This window comes from Lepisosteus oculatus, chromosome 4, assembly GCF_040954835.1.
Source record: "Lepisosteus oculatus isolate fLepOcu1 chromosome 4, fLepOcu1.hap2, whole genome shotgun sequence".
Taxonomy (NCBI): Eukaryota; Metazoa; Chordata; class Actinopteri; order Semionotiformes; family Lepisosteidae; genus Lepisosteus; species Lepisosteus oculatus.
In genome coordinates this window covers 53,947,631-53,964,743 of record NC_090699.1, presented here as the reverse complement: position 1 = coordinate 53,964,743, position 17,113 = coordinate 53,947,631, and the positions used below count along the sequence as shown (strand labels likewise).

At 39.1% G+C, this 17,113-nt stretch overlaps 1 protein-coding gene across 1 annotated transcript in view; it reads right to left on the bottom strand.

The window, feature by feature from the left end:
- Positions 1-17,113, bottom strand: part of LOC102693211 (guanine nucleotide-binding protein G(i) subunit alpha-2) — a 100,213-nt gene that overhangs the window by 10,263 nt on the left and 72,837 nt on the right. The window contains exons 3-5 of the mRNA XM_006630683.3: positions 15,398-15,539; positions 10,364-10,524; positions 1,776-1,904 (exon numbers count right to left, since the gene is read on the bottom strand). Coding sequence (XP_006630746.1) covers positions 1,776-1,904; positions 10,364-10,524; positions 15,398-15,539 — 432 coding nt within the window. The remainder of the gene's footprint in view (positions 1-1,775; positions 1,905-10,363; positions 10,525-15,397; positions 15,540-17,113) is intronic.

Below are 17,113 nucleotides of genomic sequence, written 5' to 3'. Positions count from 1 at the left end.
ATTAGAGCACACTGAAAGAATGCCAGAGAGCACCTTAAAAAGTTGCAAAATCACTTCCTGAATACTACTTTAAATGTGAATGTCTTATAATTTTAAACTGAGAGGGAAACCCGAGTTCTGATCCAATTATAAAATCTCTCCTGGGATCCCCTGGCTCATATATCATCACACTTGAATCCCAATGTTACACTTTCCCATATAGTAAATGCTTTCTGTACATTAATGCTTTTGTAAAATTGCAATTCCTCAGGCCAGTGAAAGCTATAGAGCTATATTGAATTAGCATTTGTAATTATTTTCATTAAAGCAATGCACCTGGATTTGATCTGAAAGCCGAAACAATGATAAAAGCCATTGTCTTCTTTACTACAAGGTTTGTAAGTCCTCATATCTTTAAAAGGATGTAATTTAATCTGTGACTGGGGTATTGCTTTACCAGTTAACATCCGATTTCTCTTTAATTAAGCCAAGGCAACGGCCATCCTGGTGAATAAATGGAGAATCTTCAAAATCAAGCCCCAATCAAGAAAATCAAAGAAAACAAATCAATCACCATTAAGGAAGGTGGTATAAGAATAATTTTGGACAGGTTTACAGCAAGTAAGCATTTACAGCATTTTTTTCTAATTATTACCTGGAATGTAAGTATCAAAGTAATTTGTAATCATTTATCTCTTGGCAGAATTATGAGAGTATTCATTCAGTACTATAGGTGGCTGTGAGCTACTGCGTAAATTTACATTGTTCAACAGTCAGCGGAGCTTGATGATGAAGAGGCTGTCCTGTTGAGTTAATGCTGTTGGAACTGAGGTGATACTGGAGACTGAATTATGTTTATAAGCTCATTCCAGCTTGCTCGAGGTTCACATTAAGTGTAAAAGGGATAAAAAAGGCCTCTTAATGTCTCCCAATTTTAGATAGCAAGCACAGGCACTGTCAGCAGCATCAAGGATCGACACAACAAAAACAGTGCGGCTAAAGAGCAAATAACAAACCAGGACACAGCCGCTGGCCAGCGGACGACTGGTGATCCGAGACAGCAGGCTGCTCAGCTTGCTTGTCACGTCTCCAGGCACACGGACACAGCGCTCTATTTAGAGAGAACGCTATGGTATATAAATGTTTATACTGAAATCTGGCTCACAGAGCAAGGCATTGCGTCATCCTTGACCTCAGAAAGCGCAGTTGCACAGAAACAGACGTGCGTCTCAGTGTGTCGGAGCCCAGCGGCCAGATAACATTCTTCCTATGACCGCCTGTTTGTGACTGGCCGACACGGCTAACCTGGAGATCATCTTTTCTCAGCTGCTGTGACACAGAGTACAGCGATGAACTACTGCTAAAAAGAAACTGTGACTTTTTTTCTTTCACAGATGAAATACTTTTTTCCCTACAGAAATACAGTATAATACAGGAGCCCTCAGATATTGTTCTTTTAAAATGGCTGAAGACATCACTTGCATAATGAGCCCTGGTACTTCGACATCCAATATGACAAATTATGAAAACTCTTTTCACCATAACCTCATGTTGCACAATTCTTTTTCAAATAACTGGTTGAAAAAAAGGACATTTTTCCTTTTTATCATTTTATACAGTATGTTATCCAGCTAGCACAAGATTGGTGGTGTTGAATGAATTGCCTCTGGCCTCCTATAGTTCTCTTCTGTTTGATGGACTGAAACTTTCGATATGTAGGCCTGCCTAGGATCTTCTAACAGTCTAGTGGCAAGGAACAGAAGGACTGAAAGACAAGATAGGCCCTCCCTGCTTACTTGAAGTGCAGATCTTTGAAGGTGAAGTGCGTCTCCACAATGCCAGTGGTCTTAACTCGGGTCCGCAGAACGTCCTGTTGGGTAGGAATGTAGTCCGGTCTGGCTATCCTCTCCAAATCATTCAGGTAACTGCGAAAGAACACACAGATCAACAGCTCAAAGATAACTCTGCCCATCTTATTGCACCACCCCATGGATACTAAGCCATTGTGAAAGATGGGCACCTTCAGTGCCTCCAACACAAAGACATTTATTCAGACAGAAAAACACAAGAAAAAGTAGCACTTTTCATAAATGTTTACTCTTTCTTTCCTGAAAAGGCTAGTGTTTTGTCTGTACAAAAGTGTTGGCTCTTCATTTAGACACTCTTAGATCAAGCAGAAATATTTTCAATTCTCGTTTCTATAGCACATTCAAAAGGCAATTATTAAATTATTCAGAGACAAGAATGCTGGGCAGTTTAACATGAATTTGCAAACCATTATTTGTGGTTCTTTTGATATTTGCTTTAAAAAGAAAAATAATTTTAAAATAATTCACCGCTCAGAGGTCGGGAATCATATCTATTATTCTTTTTAATTTGGACAGGGGCTTGACAGTCCTGATATGTTAATGCAATCAAATATATTGTTTTTTTGTCTGTGGTCTTTTTACTAGCTGTTTACTTGCTGTTTTAACTGAAACAGCTTGTAAGGCTAACATTTCCTAAGCATCTCCTTTCCTAGCAAAACCACACGGGACAGAAACAAGCCGTACTGCTAAAATAAGCCACATTTCTGATCATTATCCAATGATACAGTCACTGCAGCACTACTGTTTCCAGGTTTGGGCCTTGTGTGGTCTAAAAAGCACATCCTCCAATCTCGGTGCATGCTCCCCTACCTCTTAAAACACTGCCAATTAACAGTGACCTTTTCCATTTGTAATTAGATTAATATCCAATAATTTCTCTTCTTTCCAAGAGGGAAGCTAATCTCCCGGGGCTGAGAGAGAGGAGCACTTGTCTTTAATCAGAGGCCTGTTATTGAAGAGCAAATGTGTGTGTGTAGTGGTGGTGGAGTTGGGGGCAGCTGCTCTATGTATTGCTCCTTCCTGACCTTTTCAGCTCCTGTTTATTTTGGAGAGGAGGCAAAAGGATGAAACTTAATGTATCATCACAACAGCAAGATAGTCACCAAGCCCAGTTTTTTCAAACATGCTTTTCTTAGACAATTAGACAATTAGACATGGAAACAGTTCTCAAAAATGTTATTTTCCCAAAATGGGAGAATATGACTCAACCCCAACATTGATGTTGTACTTTTCTAACCTTTAATGTCATATTACAGGGCTGCAGTCATTAACAAATTTCATGATGCCCTGATGTTGTTGTTCTAACAGGTTTGATAAAATTACTGTCATTTGTTTTCTTCAACGTGTCTGGACACATTGGTGTTTGGATTGAAATATATAGCCATCTGTAGGACATTAATTCCAGCACAGTCTCTTCTTTTTGGTCAACAAACCACTTTTATATTGCTCGGGCGCTTTGGGGTGGTTTCACACTGGAACAACTGTTTGGAAAGTAATGTCAAAATAGTATTAAACCCCTGAATTAGCCTAACTGTTTAACTTAACTGCTTGACTGTTTTTAGGCTCCAATTTAACCTTAATATTTCACTGCTCAATACACACAGAATATTTAAAGATGGATTTGAAGGGCTCTTACATTTTGATGTTAGAAGGTTTCCTATACACATTTTGACAGCTTTTTGTTCCATTTTGCTCCTGACTGATTCCATGCATTACAGTATGTTGCAGGGATAAAGACTAGAAAAGTCTACCTTACTGAAGCAACAGTAAATATTCATCCATCACAGAGCTGTCACACCTTCCTGAAGAGAAATCAAGGAATACATTCAAAAAACACCATATGCAGGAAATGGTACTTGAGGTTTTTTTTTGCACTGAGTAGACGGGTACAGACCACGTCAAACCAAGAACTCAGCAAGGGGTCATTAATCCAAATTCGGAATCACACCAAACTTTAACATTTAACAGTTGGTTCTCTTATGTCTCTGTGAAGAGTGCTAGTAAGTACAGTTTACTGTGCTTACATTGAGCTAGCACAGCATTACCATTACAGTGTTTAATAAGATTTGATATGCTTTATGTGTATTTGGCATTTCACCCATCCATTCATTCATTATATCTAGGCAGGATACGCCATGGATGGGACACCTTTTTTTTACAGCTAATTAACCTACTAGTATGTTTTTGGACTGTGGGATGAAACTGGATGCAAACATGTGAAGAGCATACAAACTCCATGCAGACAGCACCCCAGAAATTGAACCTAGGGCACCAGTGCTGCAAGGCAGCAACGTTAACCTCTGCACCATCATGCCTACCTACTGTATTTGGTATTTAATCTCGTACAAAATATGTATCCCCAAAATATCTGTATTCCGGGTGTTAGTTTAATATCTGAAATGGGTGCTAGTTTTAGTCATCATAAGGCTTGCTTCAGTGTAATGCAAGGACAAGAAAGGGTTTGCACAACTCTATGTTTTAGCCATTCCTCTATAACACCACCCAGGCAATGCACATCACCCATACAGAACAGGCACTGCTGTGTCCTGAGTGACAGGGGAGGTGACAGGCTCAAGGAAGAAGTGAAATCTTTTCAACAGCAGCTGGCTGCCAATGAGGACAGCTCTGCACAATGCACTCAGAGCAGACAGCCTGCAGGGAGTCAATGTCAGAATAAAGGAGGGAAAACCTAAAAAAAAATCTCTGTAGTTCACAGGGAGGAACTGAAGTATTTAGATGGACAGAAAATTGTGCAAGAGATCCAAAGACTAGCAAAACAGTACTGTAATGACAGACAGGTGAAAATCTTTCTAAAGGATTACTGAAACTATTGGTGCTTCAACTATTGGTCCTTGTAAGTGTGCTGCCACAGCTAAATTCTTATAGTTGTCATTAGCACTTTGGGTTACTTTTTTTCTTAATCAAAATAGAGCTACTGTTGACAACAGGACGAAATTCTTATTAGAGGTGTTAGGAAGAATTTTTCAATTCAAATAGCTTTGCAGAGGAATGTCATGATCAACATTTCAAACCTGCTGTTATAAATCAATATTTTGTGGTATAACGAAGAGCGAAACAAACAAATCTCATATTGTTGAGCTCTTACAGCTGTTACTCTTTAGTGGGGATTAAAATGGAACTTTAGAAAGTGCCAGATTGCTTAATGCATTAAGTAGCTGTGTACTAGTAGAGCTGTGATCAATAAAAAATATAAAATACAGTGATGCAAGGCATCTCACGGGAGCTCAGGCAAGTATATAATTAAGTTACTAGAGCCAATAAAATAAAAAAATGACTGCAATATAGTTTTATTGCTGCTAGTACTTGGTAGAAGTTGCTACAGGTATACGGTTTGCCTAGGCTTTCATAATGACTGAAAACAAATCTTTGGAATCCAAATTTTTCATTGCACTTTCTGTTTTAAATTAACCTTCATTATAGTTACATATATATATGAGAAATACTATGGTCTGACAATGAGAAGCATTGTCCACATCTCCAGTTACAGAATTATCGTTGAATATTACAGTAACAGTGGGAAATGCAGAAATTTAAAAGGAGTACTAGGGGTGAATTTACTGGTCCCGATAACATCTAAAACACTGACATTTTTACTTGGCCGATGCTTCAGCCCAAATCTGATTGATATGCAGGAATTATAGACAATGGCCAATTAATGAATTGAGATGTATTAATAAGCAGGGAATTTGTCGTGCTTTGACTTAATTAGTCGAGTGGTTCCCCGAGCTGACATCATCCTCTCCTTGAGACACAGGCCCTGGCACGCACCAGGGCCTAGAACAGAGCGCCCTGGAGAAGCTGAAGATCGGCACTTCTGGGACGGTGGGGGAACAGAAACAGTCGTACCAGCTGAGAGTTCTCCAACCCTAATTAATAAGAAAGTAGCAATCATTTAAGTTTTAATTGCCAGAAGGAGATTCACTGTGTGTGCTTTTCACACAAATCTCACACAACTAAGTATCCCGCCATGATGTGGAATGGAATGTGCTGTGCATCCAGCAGTCGGTGACGAGCCAAAATGTTCCTCCTCATTTTTAAAGTTAAAGGAGTGCTATGAACTTGCAATGTTAGTGTGAATACCTGGAAGTCAGTCAACTAAGCAGGCCACTTCACAGAGGTGTGCAAAACCGAACAAACAACAGAAATATCAAACAGACCTAATGTGGGCAACATCAAGACTTAACACAGAACTGGTCTTATTGCCTTGTCCATAAGAGTTCAGGTATATCGTTACCTGAATGAAATAACTGTACAAATTCGTGGATTTATGTTTGACAAAAACAGAAACAGCTGTGTTTATATTTCCCACTGTTTTCTCAACAATGGTGCGATTTAGGCAAAATGACTCATCAATTGTATTCTGGATCATTCTGGCTCAAGAAAGATTATATAAGCAACAGCGCATGTCAGTTAAGATTGTGTTCTATTTTATGCACTATGCAAATGTTAATTCAGTAGGAAATTTGATACCTCTACAAAGAATTAGGCTGGTTATGAAACACCTCACTCTCGAATGCACTTGGAAAACAAAATCTAACTTAAATCCATGGCTGTAAACTCCTGCACACCATGTTTTTTTTGAAGAGACAGATATTAAATTTATTTGCAGAGATTTCATTCTTATTAAATAAGAACATTCATATAATATTTCTGGATTATCTTTTTTTTTTACTCCACATTTGTAGGACAAAAACTTCATACTTGTTCTGGAAATGCCCCCAAAAAACTGTAAACCTTATCATCCTCATCCGTATTTCAAGTGACCTGATCCTCCAAAGTCAGGCTCCTCAAGGTCAGTCCTCAAAGATGAGTTTTTATGTATTTCTATCATGAGGGAGTTTAAAGCAGCCATCAATAGTGTTTATTACTTTTCCAGATTTAGTCTTATAAAGTACTGCCAGAATCAAAACTGTAAGCTTGAAGATTGACTTTGAAGAGTCTGGTTTGTGGAAGGCAAGCCACATTAAAGCTATAGCTTTATAGATCTTAAGGTTTCTGCTCCTCCCTTCTCTTTGCCCAGACAGACAGATGTCAGATCAAATGGACTTCATCTGACACCCTGCTCTAAATGCATTGAATCTTCTCCAATTTAAAATACTTTGTGGTTCTCTATAGCTTGCTATTGCTGTTTCCTGAGAATTTGCCCTCATATTAACCCCATCTAAATACTTACCTGTCTAACCCCATCTAAATTAGATATCAAGGTATAGGCAGGTATGAGGCTTATTGTGTGTTTGTTTTGCCCAATAATTTATCTCCTAGGTTCTGGAACCAAATATTTAAAAAATGAAGAGGTAAAACATGAGCTGACTTCAACCAAAGAGAAAAGCCTGAAAATGTAATAAAAATATAAACTTGATTTTCAGACATATTTTTAAACCTCTTTGTATATTTCTGTCTAACACAGGTGAACCATTAAGGCCACTTTAAATACAGTCTTGGTTTCATAGAAAAAAGACAAAATCAACCTTTCCTGTTAAGATCCTTAAAGAATTATACAGTTTGACGTCACTGAAAAAGTCTTGCATCTCGTCCCATAGGAAGAACAAATGGATTTTAATCTGGTTTCATTGAATATAGTTTCTCCATATGAAACTGGCAGTTTTGTGTAAAAAACTGAATAAACAGAAATATCTGTGGTTCACTCAAAAGGCAATAGATTCATAGGTAATATAACCTTGAAATGCAATTTCTTAAACTTCAGTTAAAGGAGGTAATTAATATGTAAATGTACCATTCACACTGGCGTCCAAAATTAACTGAGGTCTATATGAATGCATAGAGACTTTGGACATGTGCATTCTTCCAAGTTTTTAAATCTGTGACCTTAATAAGGAACTGTGAGGTTGTTTTGTAAAACAAAATGGCAGTAAAAAAATGTATAACCCTTTTTTAAGATATACTACCTGGCTAAAATATTATGAAAACATACTGTACAGTAGCAACTAATTTGTTTGCAGTCACAGAGGTCCAGCAACAACTTGAATAGGGTGTAAATTGTGTGCTACAAGTTTCTGAAATATCTGCAGTGCAATCTCATTCTATGTTTCTTCATTGTTGGCTGTTGGAAGCCGGCAATAGTATCTGGAAATGAAATTGTGCTCTACGAGGTGTTGAAGCTCTGTCTCATGCTTCTCAGGCCAGTCAATGACTGGGCAGCCCTGATTCTTGTTTCTTTCTGGACCATATTCCCTCAGAGACCTTAATATCTTACTGGAACTAAATAAATGGATAAGAAGTCAAATCAGATGGATTTTCCAGGTCCTAATCTAAGATCCTATCTTAAGGATCTAACCTAAGGCCTCTAAAGCCTGCAGGAACCTTGCACTTGAAGACCAGAGTTGTCTACTCCTGGCCTATTTATTTAACTGGGGATTCCTAATGTTTGGGCCAGGTACACACAGGCTTTGTAGTGACTAACACATAAACAAGAACCACAGTATATAGATAGTTCCACTTGTTCTAATCTGAGGCTGTTTAGCCAAGTCAAAACTGCTCTGTGCTGGAAGTTGTGTTTTTGTCATTGCCAAGCACTGGGACAGACAGGCTACTCGGCAATAAAGCCAAAAATGTGCTTTTAATTACTGGCAAACCCTTAAATATTGGCAAGCCCTTTATTCCATGGTTTTTATGAATAAACAAATCTCCAACATTTTTGGCGCTAATATCAAATTCCAATTAAGTGTAGTAATATTGACTGTGAAGCATGTCTATATTACTACATATGTTGGGCAACTACAGTGCAGATCCTCCAGGATATTTAGAATTTTTGCTCTTTGATACACTGTCAATATCATAATAAAAATGGGCACGATTATTAAATTAACTGCCTGAAGTTTTGAATATTTTTCATCTACATTGAAGCCTCTCCACAGCATGAGAGTATTTAGCAAATGAAAAGGCATGATTGTTAATTCTTATGCTGCTGAGATGTCTTGGATAGTTAACAGATTTAACAGATACAGTATTTTACGCAAAATACAGTATACATTCAGAAAAATACAGAATACAGTATTTTATGCAAACTCTGAACTTCACGATGGAACAAGCCTGTTTTAATCACTTATGTAGCAAAGTGACTGACCTTAAAATTGCTTAAACTGCAGCACCTACTACAACTTGAACAACTGCAAAGGCATAAAATAAAATTGGAGAATGCAGCTGTCTCGATAAATGCCCACCTATTCTATTTAGATAATTGTGAGCACTGCAATGGCATCAAGTTGATTTTTTTTTACTTTTTAAATAATAACAATAAAATAAATAATGAACACGAGCGAATAAATTTCGTTATTGTGATATCTGAAATGAAACCATGGTTGAATGGAAAAATGAAAAAGACCACCTCTTCACAAGCACCCACTGATATACATGTATATATAATTTTTTGCCTCTTCAGCCCTAACTTCTTTCAAATCTGTACTATCTCCGTAATGACTGTGCAGCTTAGGTTTAAGTACAATACAATTAAACATTAATGCTACTGGAGCTTAATGCCTTACACAGAATTAAGTCACCAGGATTTATGGGGTAAAATTAGTCACATGGGAGCAATTTACCATGCATTATGGTCACTAAACTACAGTGCCAAGAACTCTGGTCCAGTAAAATAAGAAGAAATCAAGAAAAACATCAAAACATTGTGTGTTAATTTAAAACCAAGTGTCCAGAACATACCATACTAGTGTGATCTAAAATGTAAGAAATACAGAACAGAACTTTAAGGAGGACCTTCACAGGCCCTCCTGATTCTAGGGCCTGTCTCTGTGCCATACTGTAAAGCAGCCAGAACTCTTCAATCTAATTCAGCAATTAGGAACAAGAAAGCCTACCTTTAACTCAAGCAGAAAGGTGGTAAAAAGGCAAAGTCACTCAATAATTTTCCTTAACGATTACGAGCAGCCATAATTAAAGTCTTAGTACTAATGAGTAAAACAGGCTCCTTTTAAAGTTAAGCTTGCATGGACATCAAAGAGACTGACCAGAGATAATGGGGAGCAAGGAAGATATGTGCAGCACTGTAATCCAAAAGGATTAATGAGCTGGGTGTTACCTTGAGTGCTTTTAAAGCAGGGAGCCTGATAATAATAAACATTTGGAAATGGCCATGGTCGAGTTTGATGTCTCAGCCAAGCAGGGATTGACAAATCTTGAGGTCTGGCTACCAGAATCCCGGGTCTCGGTACCACTTAATCGAGGTACTGCCAATTCCAAAGACCCGAGAACCCTGCCCTCTTCTCAGGCCCCTGACCAGACGGCACGTCAGGAAGCGGTACTCTGGTCTCCAAGCACCCGGGGGGGCTCTGGCTGTCATTCCCCTTCTGATCTTAATGACTTCATCACTCATTTTTGGATTAAAAATCATGTTACTAGTGTGTTCAAGTCTGAACCAACTGCTGATTGAAAACCTATGAAACCTGTAGGAGCCTAATCCTTGAAGGCTGGAGCTGACAATTCATGGTCCGGACAATTCTGTAGGAGCCAGGAGTACTCACTAGGCAGCAGAGTCATTGAGCTGGTACTCCCTAGAGCGGGTGAAGCAGCCCTGCACCCCGCTGTCGGCCCACAGCCGGCGGATGACGTTAGACAGGTCCTCGGGCATGTTGCCATGCTCCTCTGCTGTGTTGGCCAGGGCAAAGAGCTGACGGGCATCATCCTGTAGGGGGCAAAATGGAGCAAAAAATCAGCACATGGTGAGGGAGTGGCACCTTGCCACAGGGAGGCATACTCAGGCTGTAGCACAGGCCTCAGAATTGAATTACAGCCAAGAAACTTTTAAAAACAGATTTGAAAATTCCATACTTCTCAAGAATATAAGAAAGGGTACAAAACGAAATGAGGCCATTCAGGGCTTTTAGCCTGTTGGGTAGTAGCTGATTCATCTGAGGAGCTCATCCAACCTTCTTATAGACAAAAGGGTGGCTATCCAGACACTAACAAAAAAGGAAGATAAATGTCAGAATTAATAGATGGGTAGATAAACACAGATATAATTAGCTTCTCAATGTGCACACGTAAGACCTGCAATTTATTCCCAGATCATGTGTGGTAGGGTTTGTTCTTGGGCACCAGTGTTCTGAAAACTGTCCTTTTGCACTGCAGACCTATCATTTGACAGAAAACACAATGGACAGAGGTCGTAAAAAATATCAATGGAGTCGAGGAAACAAGTATAATTCAAACTTGAGTCTCCAGCCAAACAAGTCGGACTGTCTGAGAAGAGCTTGCTCACGGCTTGGCATCAGGCTGTTTGCCCACTTGGTGGAGCGGGACCTTCTGCCCCAACGGCTTTATTAAAGCTATTAAAGCTTTATTCCAGCTTGTCCAGAAGTTGTCCCCTGCAGGGCAAACCACCACATAGCTACAGAAATGCACATACAACACCAGCCAGCCATTTCTAGCCAGCTCTTGAATTTCATTTACTTAATGAAAATTCTGTAGCACTCGTAGATATATCATACAAAACAAACAAGGTACTAATCCCTTTGAAAATATCACTGTCCAGCCCATTTACTTTGAAAGTAGGTCAACTTCACAAGCTGGGTAGGTGCTGAACACAGATGTTTCAAATAAATTATTACTATATCAATCTGTAATTAAAAGCTGTAATAGATCGTTATGCATTCAGACGCTGGGAGAGCAGAGAAGAACATCAGGTGAAGCGAGGAGTGGAGTCTGACTGACACTTGGTGGCTCTGGAGGGCAGGGTTTCTGTATCTGCAGTGCGGAAAGAGGCTGGCCGACAACACAGTCTCCGACACGTCTCATTGTTGCATTAGGGACTGACCACCCTAATGATCACCAGGTTCATTTTATGAAATGGCTCAGCACGATTCTCATCCCACAATAAAAACGAGCACCAATTATCACATCATGCCCTTGCAAGCGCAAAAAATGCCAATGGGGGAAGGTTGAAGAAATGACTGGATCTTTTGAAGATAATAATGGGTTCATAACAATTTAATCATTGGTCGCAGAACTGTTCAGAACTCCAGTTTCTTTCTTTAAATAACTAAAAACACTAATTTAACAATCACAATATTCTTTCTGTACATGAAGGTCAGAAAGTAAAACACTACCTACTGCATATACAAAGACCTCAATTATATATCACTTGTTCTTACTTAATCTTGGCCTTTAGGAAAGCATTTCTATTACATAACTTGGAACTAAAGAAGCAAAGCAATATCTCGGCAAACAGCAGGCAAAAAAATAAATGGATCAAGGAGGAGATTTATATTTGCTTTTATATGTTAGGTGACTGACACCTTATAGCAGAAATCATAAACTCAGTGAAGAGAAACAAAAAAGCACAGGATTCAATTTGTTATCCCTCACCGAACAAGTCAGCAAAGATTATCTTTTTAACTCTGCAACCCCCAAAGTCTAGCTCACCCAAATCCTAGTGTCAACTATAATGAGCAACCAATCTTGAAAGGGGCTGCTTACTACAGTACTTCTACAGTTAAGGCAGCATTTTGGATTGCTTTATTCAACAAACAATTTCTAAAACAGACAAAAACGAAGCCAAATAACTCGGGCGAGCCTTCAGAGGGTTAACTTGAAAGCACACTGTAAAAGCAGCTCTTGACTTTTCTCGTTTGGTAGAGCTGATGTGATAGTGAAATGCACACAAAAAACGGAGGCAAAAGAACAACTGCATTTAATCTTAGGGGACAAATTCAGAACGTAACAAGTAAAATTAAATCATTTTGACTAAAGGGATTTTTAAATCAGGAGCTTTTGAAAATCCCTGTAATCTGCTTGACTTTTCAGCTTCTCATCTTTTAACATCCCTTCCAGCAAGGTGCTATTACAATTTTCTACAATGCTGACAGAGTGCTGATGTAAAGAGAATTGGGCTTCTGTTGACGTGTGTATGCAGCTATGAAGATGACTGCCAGTTATGCAGGACTGTTTTGACCAAAGAGGGCCTGGGCAGGTAGCGTTCAATGGATGAAACGGAACGCAAGCTGCAGAGAGAAAACCATCAGAGATGTGCAAAGCAGACCACTAAACGAGTGGCAGTGAGGAAGGCAGTATTTCCAAGGCCAATTAAAAATTTAGATCCGGTGACTGGAAATCAACTCCAACGAGAAGGGGAACTGAAAAAAAAGGCATTACAATCTAAAAACTCAATGCACGTAGAGAGTGTTGCATCAGATGTGCAAAACTAAATGCAATCACTTAAAGATGAAGGTTCTCGAATTATATCTCAGTACTTTGTTAATGGATACGAAAAGGCAACATGTGGTACTGTGGTGCTGAAGTGAAGGGCAACGAGTTACTGAATAAGGTGACTGCAAAAGATCGTCTCGGGAAAGGACTGTGGATCAAGGGGGATGGGGACAAAAAGTTCTGCTCCACAAACTAACCAGAAGTGGGCTGAACTTCACCTCTAGTTTGTGATTCCTAGATTTTCATAGTTTCAGATCCTAGAGGCCAACATGAAGTTAAAGGAGAGAAGCAATCGAAGATGGTAAGAAACTAAATTGTATCTCATCATTTTCTATCCAATATAAGACACTGCCAAAGAAATTAATGCCGCTGAATAAATACAAAAATACTGTCTTAATCGTTAAGATTAAGAATTTGCAGCTTCCTAGATCTATTCTATTCGTATTCATTATTTACGGCAGTGCGTTTAGACGAGTTGGATTTATCTTTTTTGAGAAAAAGAGGAATTTTTGAGGAATGAGAAACATTTCTTGGAATGTTTAATAACTTTAAACATCCATTAATATCCTAAAGCACACCATCCATATCAAAAGACTAAATTAGATCGGTAGAAAGAACTGGATCCGTCATGCTTCAATAAACTAATTTCAGGCACAAGGATTAACTGGCCAAAGCACTTGTGGTTTTGGACCCCTTTCTGTTGGGTTTCAACAGGTACTGTATTTCTATCAATGATTAATTTTCTGGTCAGCATCTAATTAATAATAATTCGTTTCACTTACAGTATATAGTGCTTTTATATATACGGCGCCTATTTACAGTATAGTGTCCCCGTCACTATACTGGGGCATTAGGACCCACATGGACTGCAGGGTGAGCACCCCCTGCTGGCCCCACTAACACCTCTTCCAGCAACAACCTTAGTTTTTCCCAGGAGGTCTCCCATTCAGGTACTGACCAGGCTCACACCTGCTGAGCTTCAGTGGGTTGCCAGTTGTGAGTTGCAGGGTCATATAGCTGCTGATGTATATATAGCATCTGCCACCTTGACACCTATAGTCATTGTTACTGAACCCTGTCACACCTGAAGCACAGAAGATGAGTTCTCTTGGCAGAGTTTAGCGAAAACATGACCATTCCTCTTTTAAGGTAAAAGAAAAGACCATTTAAATACACACCCTAGTGTTTACCACAAACAGCCAGACCGAGGTGATAAATGCAAACTGAAACAAAAGACCTGACGTAGTAAAATGCTGATTCAGCTTTTCAGTAGCTGTTGATTTCCCCACAAATATCTCACCATGTGACAATTAATCTCTGGCATTATCATTCCAACAGACCTACTTAGTGTCTACTGGAGCGCGAATGATATTTGCACACAGATGGAAACAGCCTCAGTGAGAGCATTTTTCTCTTAAAGCCCAGTTACAAGTTAGATTTAGTGATTGCTGTCGCAGCTTGAAGCCACCTCAGGGATGTGTAAACATATTGACCAGCTAGCAAAGCCTGCAGAGTCAACAGAGAGCAGAGGGGATTAAACAACAGAGATATGCACATAAATGCAAACAAGAATCCTCTCATATTGAATATAAAAAGGATTCCTGGAGCTCAGCGTAAGTTATCTGATTCCTCAAGTCATTTCAGGCCTCAGAAACATAATGATATTAAATTTATTTTTTTCCCCTCAGGATGAAATCCGTCATCTCATCTCACTTACTTTAGAGGAAGAATTTCAACATAGAAGGAAGAATACAGCTGAACTAACTAAACTAATCAACATTTCACATGCTGGCATGCACAGCTTGAAACCAGACGTCCAGGCACTGCAGGCTGAATTGATTGCCTGGGTTATGCAGCTGACCGTGACTGGGATTTCCCGAAGCTGTGGTGTCACATTTGGCTGAACACCATGGGGGGTTGGAGAGGTCAGAATCAGGTATGGTTTTTCTTGGCATGTTGTGCAAAAGTGACTCCTAGGGCTTGCTGAGTACTTGCCAGATCAAATTGAGGTCAAGTTTGATGGCTGTTTACTTTCACATATCACTTATACCATCCAAGAGGACCTGGTGGGTCTGGATCTGTGTAATTCCCTGATTTTTTGTTTAAACTGATGTCGATGAAGTCAGAGATTCACCCCTCCTCCACACTGTGTTAACTCTCCTCTGAGGCACAGTGCAGCTCTGAAAGAAGGGTGTGGTGGAGGCCTTCATTCTCCACCTGCAGTACAGCAGATTTGCAGTAGCGCTGACTACTCCTACACTTGTTGGATATAACAGAGAAAATGAGTGACCATTCAGTCAACCTGCCCCACCAACCGCCAGTACAAGCTGTGACCTCTGGGGTGAACTTACCGCTCTGGAAGCCTCTCCATAGTCGATCTTGAGGTTGGACATGGCTTTGATGATAGCCATGATGGACTGGATGGTGTTGCTGTACACCACAGCTCTGTACTGTTTGCACTCGTCTTCTGAGTAGCCATCTTCATGGATGATCCTGAAAGGGAAGGGAAACTGGTCATTTACACAGAGTAACAACACTACAATCTGCACTCCCAAGACTTTTAGAATATAGCTGCCCTGCTGACAATTAAACAGAGAAGTCATAATCCCTTAAATAATTAAACAGAACCAATGCTCCAGAAATTACTAAAGGGGGGGGGGGTATAAATAGCTTTGCACTGATGTCATTGCTTTACAAAGTAAAAAAAACGACGCAACTTTTAAAAACATACTTTTGATATTTATGGTCAATGTACTGATTAATCAAGTGACTTTTGTCATCATTTTCAATTAAAATGTAGCTCACATCTGAGCAACTCATCTGAAACACAGGGCAATGTATTTGCACAAAGTCTCTCATATTGTGAAGTCTCTTAAGTCAGGTAAGCTACTGATCTCATTGTATCTATTTATGTCCATTTTTAGATATTATTAGTAGGCATGTTAAAGAAATGTTCCTTTTATTTTGTATCACATTTTGTACCATATGAGCCATCTGATCACTTAAACATTCTAAACAGTATTAGAAAGCATCTTAAAGAAGATTGTGGTTTCTAAACCAATATTGTTTCAGGTGAAGCCAGGACTGTAGCAAAGTATCTCTGTTTCTTTTCTTTTCAATCATACTAGCAATCTGAACATTTAAACTTCAAGCATCTGTTTCGAGGTAACAAAATAGTTAATGTCCACTTTATGAAGAGAGATTATTTCCATTGCAAGACCGGTGCAGCATTAACCAGGTTCAAGGTCCTAGCCAATAACAAAAGTAAGTTTGTTTTGGATACACAATAATGTGGGTGATCAGCATTGCGGTCTCACAGCTCTCAGGTCCTGGGTTCAAATCTGGCGGTTCACTGAGAGCCTGTATTGCCCTAACTACAAGCTATTGAAAATGGTTGAATAATACTACTACTAATTATACATTTGATACAATTTAAATAAGATTATAACAGCTAAAACAAGAATAATGATTGCTTCTTCAAAATATCCTAGTTCTCCAAACCACCTATGTAAAAAAAACAACAAACGAGAGAAGGACATACAGCCATTGTATTTTGCTTGGCTGTTTGCAGCTAATTTGTCAGAATGTCACATCCACCTGTTCCTTGAAAGAAGCCTCATGCTGGCCAAATCCTATTGTTTATTGTAGTTTTTTTCCTATTTGTATTACTTTTCTACAATAGAGTTCAAATGCCTTTTCTTCATTAAGCATTTCTATACCCTCTGTATACAGTAGACAATCTTTTTTAGAGGAGGTTAAACTTTATTCAAAAGTTGCTAATATTACAGAAAAAAAGAGAAAGATGCAGGTCTCTGCTGATGGGAAATCTGTTCACAGACAACATACCTCAACCCAAGGTCATCTAACTCTAAAATGTAAATCCCAGGTTATTCATTATTCACATTTTACATCATTCGACACTATAGTACTGTACATTGAAAACCATGCAAACTGCTTCCAAAGCAGCCTTCTACCTTTACACTGGGGAGGTTATAGTTAAAGTTAAGTGCTGTCAGTTTTGCATTTTATAGGATTCAAGGTCACATAAAACCTGTTAGCATGGGATT